Source organism: Phoenix dactylifera, unplaced genomic scaffold (genome assembly GCF_009389715.1).
Source record: "Phoenix dactylifera cultivar Barhee BC4 unplaced genomic scaffold, palm_55x_up_171113_PBpolish2nd_filt_p 002219F, whole genome shotgun sequence".
In the NCBI taxonomy this organism is placed as follows: Eukaryota; Viridiplantae; Streptophyta; class Magnoliopsida; order Arecales; family Arecaceae; genus Phoenix; species Phoenix dactylifera.
The window spans coordinates 31,441-42,265 of record NW_024069478.1 but is presented as its reverse complement, the minus strand read 5'-3'; the positions used below and the strand labels follow the sequence as shown (position 1 = coordinate 42,265).

General features: G+C 40.5%; 1 protein-coding gene across 6 annotated transcripts in view; it reads left to right on the top strand.

Moving 5' to 3' along the window:
* The first annotated feature begins 1,997 nt into the window (after positions 1-1,997).
* LOC103715117 (pentatricopeptide repeat-containing protein At3g02330, mitochondrial-like) overlaps positions 1,998-10,825 on the top strand; it is a 33,897-nt gene continuing 25,069 nt past the window's right edge. For 5 of the 6 annotated variants that reach the window (XM_039123220.1, XM_039123219.1, XM_039123218.1 and 2 more), the window contains exons 1-3: positions 1,998-5,170; positions 5,253-5,342; positions 8,046-8,271. In XM_039123220.1, coding sequence (XP_038979148.1) covers positions 2,790-4,874 — 2,085 coding nt within the window. In that variant the 5' untranslated portion in view covers positions 1,998-2,789 and the 3' untranslated portion in view covers positions 4,875-5,170; positions 5,253-5,342; positions 8,046-8,271. Of the gene's footprint in view, positions 5,171-5,252; positions 5,362-8,045; positions 8,272-10,825 lie in introns of all 6 variants that reach the window. The other variant, XM_039123214.1, reaches the window with a different exon arrangement.

Below are 10,825 nucleotides of genomic sequence, written 5' to 3'. Positions count from 1 at the left end.
AAAAAACATATATTTATATGTATATATATGCTATATGTGCATACTTACAAAAGTATATAGGTAGTATAGAATGCATCGACATTATTTATGATGGTCCAAGTCAAGGTCGTCTGAGTGTTAGAACCTTCTTATTGCCTTAGGCGGTCACTAAGGCTGCAAATGGGTCAGGTTGACCCGTGACCCGGCCCAACCCGCGTAAACCCAACCCGACCCGACCCAACCCTTTTTTTTTGGGTCAATTTTGGATCGTTTACCAAAAGACCTTATCCGACTCGACCCGAAGCCGGATTACCCCTTTAGACCCGCAGGCCTACAAGCCGCAGCCGCAGGCCCGCAGCCCGCAAGGGAAAAGCGCTCCAAGTCCCGTAAGTCTGTGACTCCTCAAGCCCACAGGCTCGCAGCCCGCTAGTCATAGCCCATAAGATATAAGTCCCTTCTTCGCTTCCGAGTCCCCTAGATCTAGAAAAGAGGAAGACCCTATCTGGTTGCGGCGGAGGAACCCTAGATCTGGAGAAGACCCTATCTGGCTTTCCCTTCTTCCCGAATCGATCTCCCCTTTCTGTGCACCTGCGAGTCTCTTCGGGGTCCGGCAACTTCGGCGTGGTTTGTCCCTTCTCCTAAGGTACGTCCCTCCTCCAGAAATATTTTTAGCATAGGCCGGGAGGAGGTTCCAGCGAGGGGGGCTTGTCTTGTAAGAGGGCAACGAGGCCAGACTTGAGGGAGAGGGAGAGGGAGAGGTAGGGGTCGTCGGGGGTAGTCGAAAATTTGAGGAGGGGCGGGAAAGAAGAAACCCAAGAGCGATCGGAGTCCTGCATGTAGATGCCGCAGCCACCGCGGAGGGCAAAGAGGGGGGAAGGGACGGGAGGAAGACGACGGCGATGGGGTTGGAGGCTGTAGGAGGAGGAAAAGGGGCGAGCGAGAGAGAGGAGAGGAGGGGAGGGTTTTGGTGGGGATTAAGAGGCGGTTGTGGCGGAGGAGAGGACGAGGAGGTGAGGTTTGAGCCGGAAGGTGGATACAAGAAATAGAGAGGGTGGAATGGAGGGGAACCTTGGTTGGCCTCGGAAGTTAGAGAGTGACAGCAAAGGTGATGAATCTTAGGTTTGATTCTTTATGAATAGCAAGGACAATGCTTTTGTTTTATTTGTATAATTTCTGGTTGGTAGTTTACATTATTGATCTTGTTTTCATACTTGGATTGCAGCCATCTATTTATTTTCTTATGACTATAAGTCTTTTTTTATGTTCTAGGTCTTTGATTTAGAAGTTTTTTTTTATGCCTTTCAAAATTTATCCCAAGCTTTCTGGTTACTGCATATTTCTTTTGGAATTAATCCTTGCAACTGGAATTTGCTAGTTAAATAGAAGAAACTGTTCCGTTTTGCCTCTTCTGTGAGATGAACTTTCACCAGATTAATTTCTTAAATTCAAGAAAGGTTGTGAAAAATGTGATCTTTACAGGTTAATTTAGTTTCTTGTCAGGGTATTTAGGGACTGAACCTGGACCCGACCCGGACTAGACCCGACCAGATCCAAATTTTTTGGGTCAGGTCTGGGTTATACATCGACCCAACCCGACCCGACCCGATTTTCAACTGGGTCGGGTCTCCCGATCCTACCCATTTGCACCCCTAGCGGTCACCTAAGTGCTCAAGGAACCTGATTTATATAGGTTTAAGTCAAGTTTAGATTTAGCTATCTTATATTTTTTGGATTTTATTTTCAGTTAATTTTCTATTTTATTGAGTCTTACAAACTGACACTTAAGCCGTTTGACATAAGGTTAGGATTTTCTTTCTAGGGTTCCAAATTTAAACCACGACTTCGACATGGTTTGTCCCTTCTCCTAAGGTATGTCCCTCCTCCAGAAATATTTTTAGCATAGGCCGGGAGGAGGTTCCAGCGAGGGGGGCTTGTCTTGTAAGAGGGCAACGAGGCCGGACTTGAGGGAGAGGGAGAGGTAGGGGTCGTCGGGGGTAGTCGGAAGATTTGGAGGAGGGGCGGAAAAGAAGAAACCCAAGAGCGATTGTTGGAGTCCTGCATGTAGATGCCGCAGCCACCGCGGAGGGCAGAGAGGGGGGGGAAGGGACGGGAGGAAGACGACGACGATGGGGTTGGAGGCTGTAGGAGGAGGAGAAGAGGCGAGCAAGAGAGAGGAGAGGAGGGGAGGGTTTTGGTGGGATTAAGAGGCGGTTGTGGCGGAGGAGAGGACGAGGAGGTGAGGTTTGAGCCGGAGGGTGGATACAAGAAATAGAGAGGGTGGAATGGAGGGGAACCTTGGTTGGCCTCGAAAGTTAGAGAGTGTTAGCAAAGGTGATGAATCTCAGGTTTGATTCTTTATAAATAGCAAGGACAATGCTTTTGTTTTATTTGTATAATTTCTGGTTGGTAGTTTACATTATTGATCTTGTTTTCATACTTGGATTGCAGCCATCTATTTATTTTCTTATGACTATAAGTCTTTTTTTATGTTCTAGGTCTTTGATTTAGAAGTTTTTTTTTATGCCTTTCAAAATTTATCCCAAGCTTTCTGGTTACTGCATATTTCTTTTGGAATTAATCCTTGCAACTGGAATTTGCTAGTTAAATAGAAGAAACTGTTCCCCTCCTATTCTTTGATTGCATCGGCCATTAAATCTTCGATAGCCCAAAATTCTCTCCCAGCTGGCAAATCCCTCCATGCCCATATCATCAAGATTGGCTTTTTACATGAGACTGTTCTCTGTAACCATCTCCTCAACCTTTACTCTAAATCCAGCCAATCTGACAATGCCTGCAAGCTCTTCGAAGAAATGCCCGAAAGAAACCTTATCTCTTACTCCACCTTGATATCTTCCAATTCGCGATCCGGTGATCCCAATCTTGCCTTGCATTTGATGGCTCAGTTGCATAAACTAGCCCTTGAGCCTAACCAGTTCGTGTTCTCTAGCTCGATTGCAGCTTGTTCCAAGTCGAAATCGTTGAGCTTGGGGGAGCAAATGCATGCCCAAGTGATTGTCTCTGGTTTTGGATCAGACCCTTTCGTGAGCACAGCTCTAATTGACATGTACTCAAAGCTTAGTTATCCGGAGTTGGCTGTTTCAGTTTTCAGGCAGAGCCTAGTTGGCGATCCAGTGATGCTTAATTCTATGATTTCCGGTTATGTGGGCTTTGGTGCCTATGAGGATGCTCTACGGCTCTTTGGAGAAGCAAGGCAGGATTTTGATTTCAAGCCAACAGAGTTCAGTTTTGGTAGCTTGATTAAGGCCTGCTCAGAATTGGAAAGGGAGATCGGGGAGCAAATTCATGGATTTATAGTGAAGACTGGATTTGATTCTAATTGTTTTGTTGGAACCTCTCTCATTGATTTGTATGGTAGGTTCGGAGACATAAAAGGCTTGGAAACAGTTTTCAAGAACATCTTATCTGCTGATACTGCTGTGTACAATGCCATGATTGGCGGATACACAAAAAATGAGCTAGATGGGATTGCACTGCAATATTTCTGTGAGCTGAGGTTGGATGGCTTCGACCCTAATGAGTGCACTTTATCTGGTGCTCTTAAAGCCTGTGGAGGTTTGAAGTCTTTTGACTTGGGAATGACAATTCACGGGGTCGTGGAGAAATCCAGATTTCGGCAACATTTGGTAGTTAACACTGCTTTGATTGATATGTACATGAAATGTGGTATGGTGGAGGAAGGTTGTAAAGTGTTTGATTGCATGAATGAAAGAAATACCATCTCGTACAATTCATTAATTTCTGGGCATGGGCAAAATGGAAATTTTAATGAGGCTGTGGCCCTGTTTGTTGAAATGAACCGCCAACATCTAGACATGGATCTTGCTACCTTCGTTGCTTTGATGACTTCATGTTGTGGACATGAATGGAGTCTCTATGTTCATGTAATTAAGCATGGTTTTGGGTCAGATTATATGGTCAAAAATGCACTGTTAGATGGTTTACTCAAAAGGGGTGCAGCAGAGGAGGCTATAGAATTTTTCGGCAAGATGAAAGATAGAAATGTCATTTCGTGGACTACAATCATATCAGGCCTCACTCTGTTGGGTCTCCATTCAGATGCAATAAAGCTCTTTAAAACAATGTGCTCTACACAAGTCTATCCTAACAATTTCACTTTTTCCAGCATCTTAAGGGCTTGTGGGCACCTAGCTGGTCTAGACCAAGGAAGATGCATCCATGGATGCAGCATAAAGCATGGGATAAAGGATGAATTCACCAACAGTGCTCTTTTGGACATGTATGCAAGATGTGGAGCTTTGGAAGATGGCAGAAGGTTGTTTGATGAACTCATGAACAAAGACATAGTCTCTTGGAACACAATGATCTCTGGATATGCCCATCATGGATATGGACATGAGGCGCTGGATCTATATGCTAAGATGGAAAAGCATAATGTTGATCCAAGCCATGTGACTTTTGTCTCTCTTTTGTCTGCATGTAGCCACTGCGGTCTAGTTGAAAATGGAGTTCAACTCTTTGATCAGATGGTTTCTAAGTATGGGATAGTTCCATGCATGGAACACTATGCATGCATGGTTGATCTGTTTGGTAGGGCGGGAATGCTGGATAGGGCAAGACTCTTTATCGAAAACATGCCGTTTGAGGCTGATGCATCTGTGTGGACAGTATTTTTAGCTGCTTGCAAGCTTCATGGTAATGTTGAGCTAGCACGACTTGCTAGGGACCATGTAATGGGAATGCAAGGTGAAGATAGCCCAACACTTGTGCTCATGTCCAATATGTATTCTGAAGTAGGGAAGTGGGATGATGTAGAAAACACTAGGAGGAGAATGAGAATAGGATTGAGAAAGGAACCTGGATTAAGTTGGGTGAGGACTACAGAAGAGCCTCTATGCAGTTATGGTGCTATTTAGCAAAAAATGTTCTTCGGCTGCAACATGAAGAATTTGCAATGAGTGCTTTGAACAACAGGGGTACATGGAACAGCCAACTGATTGCTGTTGTGAAGGATGACAAAAGCATGGGCTTCTCAGAGATTTCCAGCCTTCTCCTTCATCTGCATTCTACTATTTAAGCATGGATCTGAGCTACATGGGACAGTGCATCCTTGGTTCCAACCAGAACCATTCAAATTTCTCACTGATGGCGAGCTCTTATGCCTCTCAAGCAATTACTTTTAGCGGAGGGCATCTCTGCAGAATGTTTTCTGGTGATCCTTCTACTGAATTTCTTTCTTTTCTTGCTTTTTCTCCTATAAATTCTAATTCTTGTTGGTTTATTATGAATTGCAGGAGAAAATATTTAAAATCAGATACATAAAGGTATGCTCCTCAGAATCAGCAGGATCCTCGTTTTCTTGATGATCGAATCTGTCAGAGCAAGTAAGAGTTCTAAATTGAGGTAGACATTGTTTTTAATTAAACACTATTACCAATGACTGCACTTCTTGTTTGTATATTCTTGGCCTTGGGTTTTACCTATGTTTAATTTAGTTTAGTTTGCCAGGGCACACCACTCTTGTTATTGAAAGAGTACTTCACATCTGTTGTACATTGCATTTCAGGATGACAATGGAAATTTTAGTGCCATGCTTGATTTGATAATATCCTTTAGGTATATTGTAGGTCCCAAATTGGACAATTTTAGATTATTCAGACATAATTGCTACCTCTTGAGGCGTTTTTGAAACATGTGATGAATTTTAGGTGATCGAGTAAGTCAAAGGTGGCATCATGAAGTAAAGCATCATAATTGTAGATTATGTGAGGAGGGTGTTATCTGCTAATATCAGTGGGCTATTAAATTTGACTAGTTAAGAATCCATTTAAAAAATTGACTAGTTAAGATAGACAAAATAGTAACCTGGCCTTTCTTTCAAAGATGATGCTGAGTTGTGTACCAAAATAGGATGATGCTGAGTTTTTGATAAGGTAGTAGACTTAGTGGAGGGGGAAGTTTTGTCTAGGCTTACAGATATCTTTGTGGTTTATCTATTTGACCAATGTGAAAATACTATGCAAATTTAAAGAAATGTGTTTTAGAATATCTCCAACTGAGTATGGGTTGATGCACCGGCAAGAAATCCATATAACGTCCAGTTTTCAGTTTGTAAGTCATGTAGAAGTGGTACATCACATTCAATAGTTTGGATCTTTGTTTTGGAATCATTTATCTTCAAATTCAACCTGAGCAGATCTAGGCTCAAATCTAGGTTGCATTTGGCATCACTTTCATTTTTCATGAAAACTGAAACTAGTCTTTTTTTTTAAACCAAATCCCAAAACTTATTTGGTAGTCATTTGGGTTAAGTTTTGTGGCGGCGGCGGTGGTGGAGACCATGGTAGCAGTGGCATTGTCAATAGAGGCTGACGATGGTGGTGGTGGCAGTAGCGATAGAGGCAGTAGTGATGGCCATGGCTCTTTTGGTTTTCAAAAATTGTGAAAATTAGAGATTTTTTTTTAGTTCGGACAATTTATCGAAAGTGAGAAAGGATTTTCAAAAACTAAAAATGGAAACTTGGTTCTAAATGAAAACTGAAAGTTGGAAACTCGAGTTGATGCCAAACAAGCCCTAGTTTACCATGCATGGTTCAGGTGCGCACACTCCAACTGTCCAAATATCCAATTCTCCCGTATAGTTATTTTATATTATTATAATATCAAATTATTTTCATTTCTGAAAGTTACTTTTGCGTATTTATGCTCATCCCTCCAATTCCACGTCCTCAGAGATCTATAGACTTTTTTTTTACTCATTTTTGGTGGTTATTGCTGGTAGGCTTTTCCTACTGCTGCTAGTATGAAGCTGGCGATCTCCACCCCCTCCTATTCTTTGATCGCATCGGCCATTAAATCTTCGATAGCCCAAAATTCTCTCCCAGCTGGCAAATCCCTCCATGCTTATATCATCAAGATTGGATTTTTACATGAGACTGTTCTCTGTAACCATCTCCTCAACCTCCACTCTAAATCCACCCAACTTGACGATGCCCGCAAGCTCTTCGAAGAAATGCCTGAAAGAAACCTTATCTCTTATTGCACCTTGATATCTTCCAATTCTCGGTCCGGTGATCCCAATCTTGCCTTGCATTTGATGGCCCAGTTGCATAAACTAGCCCTTGAGCCCAACCAGTTCGTGTTCTCTAGCTCGATTGCAGCTTGTTCCAAGTCAAAATCTTTGAGCTTGGGGTAGCAAATGCATGCCCAAGTGATTGTCTCTGGTTTTGGATCAGACCCTTTCGTGAGTACTGCTCTAATTGACATGTACTCAAAGCTTGAATGTTAGAATTCATTTAGCAATGATGGGGACTGATGTGGGTGGCCATAAAGATTTTGGACTTTGGCATGGGTTGACCAGTCATGGAAGTCAATTCATGTGTATTTGCCAGATCCTTCCAACCAAACGCTCCCTATTTTGTTGTTGCCTATGTGGTTCAAGCTATCTTTTGCAAAAATTAGCCATACGCATCACCATCATGCATTGACAATGATCAATAGTCGATGCATTGTGCAAGTTATTTAGCCAGAGCCTCATGATCACAAACAATGACGAAAGGAAAAACTAAAATCCTGCAGAAGAAAGCGTCTGTGTGCATCTTATGTGGCAGTAGAGGATGTGGAGTCGGGGGGTAGTAGAATTTTATTGTCATTTTCTGTGTCCAATGAAGCTCCATATTTCTTAGCAAAGCCTTTGAATTCACTACTTTATATATCTCTAGATGTTAAAGGACTGGGTAAATTGTCTCGTCAGGAGTATAAGTGTTATGACACAATATATTTGCTGTACTCAGGCTGAGTATTTACAGATTATACGGTTCAAGGATGTGCTATTCTTACCCAAAATTTAGTATTGAGAAAAATCTTTTATGTTGTCAGTTTAATTAATTGTTCTTCGAAATTTAAAAAATCTGATGAAGTCAAAAATAGTCATTGTGGTATCACTCTTGTTCTTTTGGGACCTTTCTCTTTACGTATAAGTTTAATGAATGATTTTCCAAATTTGGCTGTCAACACGAATAACCACAGAGATATCCCCACAAGGGTTTGTTTGCTACTCATCCCTAATTTACATTTGTTATTTTCAGGATTTCTGGTTTGAAAGAGATTCATCCCTGTGGATGCTGCCTTGCATGAACAATGATCTTCTCAGTCATATCAAGAAAGCTGGTTTCTCAACTCTGCAGGACCTACTGGATCTTCCCGATGCAAATTTGCAGAGGTTGCGACAGTTTCCTTCTTCAGAGTTATACCACGTATAACTTTGCTGTATAAGTTATCTTAGTAGTTACCAGTGACCAATATTTATATAAGGTACAACTGCTTATAGCTTATCTCTCTTCTTCAGATGTTGTAATGTATCTTTATGAAGCTCATTTTTTTACTACTTGGTGAAAAATAGTTATTTTCATTCATAAGCAGTTAAAATTCATTAAATTTTATATAAAGCATGACTTAATCCATAAGAGCCTAAAACTTAAGGTTTCTGGATCATAAACATCAATTTTTTTTTTCATCTCTTCAATCTCAAAAGCTCTTCCCAAACAGACTTGTTTTGGCAACTAGAAGTCCGGTGAGTAAGCTTTTAGTCTACACTTGCTGCTTATGGTTTGTCCCGTCAAAATAATAACAAATTTCATTATTTCTTTTAGTAGATGACAATAAATTATTCGCTACTAATTATTAGTTTTTTAAAAAATTATAGTTTTACCTGCCCTATCTTTTTTTTAAAATATTTTTAATTAGATACTTTGAGTTACAGGAAATTTGATGCTGCTGTCTATAAACTAACCAACATCTTTAGTGTGTCGTCACCAAGGGCAAAAATATCTTTACCCTTTTTAAACTAGTTCATTCCAGTATCCCTAATTATCTCTCATTCCGTTCTGACCCTCCACTGCCGTTCTCCGGCATTTGTCGATGGTCATCTAGCCAGACCTTCAACCATCCTAGTTGCCTCTCAGCCAGCGAACAACACATCTCCTTTTTATGAGATGCATTTGGATAACATTCTTTTTCAATTGGGTATGGCTTCAACCATTCTTGGAGTTGGGCTAAGTTAACCACAGAGATATTTTAATTAATAGTCGTATAACGGATATATCAAGTTATAGTGGTATTTTATAGTTTTGGTACCTAGAGTTTTGTGGTCACTCTATGCATAGCTATTCACTGATTGAAAAGCACTATATTTTTAGGGTACTAAAGATGTTTTAGATTTTTTATGCGAACCTAACTGACAAAAAGCTAATTGACTCGAGCAAAGATTGCGAACAATATATGAGTCTTTTAGTGAATACATCATTGATGCTAGAGGCAAGCCTATTATTACATTATTGAAGACAATAAAGAGACTAATGATGCAAAGATTTTAAGCAAAGAGAGATGGCTTGGAAAATTTTGATGTGGTTATATACCTGAAGATTCAAAAGGAAGTCCATTGCATTCAATTTTGTGGTTGCTTAAGGGGAAAAAGCTTTCCCCTATGTTGTCATGCTGTGGCAGCAATAATGTTTATGAGAAAGGAAGATGGTTGATGTAGAAGCTGGGATCACTCTGGCATCCTATGTTGTGATGTTGTGGCAGTAATAATATCATGAGGAAGTAATAATATCATTGATGCTAGAGGCAAGCCTATTATTACATTATTGAAGACAATAAAGAGACTAATGATGCAAAGATTTTAAGCAAAGAGAGATGGCTTGGAAAATTTTGATGTAGTTATATACCTGAAGATTCAAAATGAAGTCCATTGCATTCAATTTTGTGGTTGCTTAAGGGGAAAAAGCTTTCCCCTATGTTGTCATGCTGTGGCAGCAATAATGTTTATGAGAAAGGAAGATGGTTGATGTAGAAGCTGGGATCACTCTGGCATCCTATGTTGTGATGTTGTGGCAGTAATAATATCATGAGGAAGTAAGTTGAGGACTTTGTCGATAATCGATATTCCAAACCCACATTTATTGAAGCATATGAGTACATGATTTAGCCAGTCTCTGGCATGCAATCATGACCCAGAACAGCTCAGGGACTCTTTAAATAATTAGAAGAAGAGGCACCTTATTTGGATGTGACAAATGCCTCGAGGGCACAATTCAAGATAGCAGCTAAGTGGATATATAGCATAGGAGAGAGAGCATAGACTTCATCCAGCCAGCCTATAAGGATTCAAGATTTCAGTTGCCTATCTTTTGCCATTTTCAAACTCAAGGAATGTGAGTGCAACTAGGTAAAAGTAGGGGGGTGAGTTTAAACTTATGTTGGAGATATATAACTTAGGCCATATATTTTGACTTCAAAATATCCAAGACATTGTGAAATTGCTCGGAATCAGAAAGGTTTGGAGTGGTTCTGGTGCAGAATTTGAATGAAACAATGGTTTGGGATTAGTATAATTCCATCACTTGTTGCTTTTAGTACATTAGGTCAGGTAAAGCCCTTTGATTCAGCAAGTAAAGCCATTTGATTAAGCAGTCAATCTGACTCTTATTGCAGTAGCTGAGATAGTCCCTAAAACATCCAACCTAGGACTGTCCCAAAACATTCAACATTAGACCCCATTGATTGTGAACTTGAGACTCTTAATACACCACATGTTTAATATGAGACCCTATAAAACAGCTACCTGCAACAATCTATGAAGCCAGCATACAAAACATCAAACATTTGCTCTTTCTTTTCCAGCCATGAAGCATCAAACTTATTATTAGAGGTGGCGATCAGATCGGGTCGGGTCAGATTGGATATAAATCGGATCAAAAATTTGTCAACTTAAACTTGTCCTAATTATTAAACAGGCCAAAAATTTAGATCTGAAACCGACCTGTCTATTAAATAGGTAATACATGCATAACGAATTTATTAAATA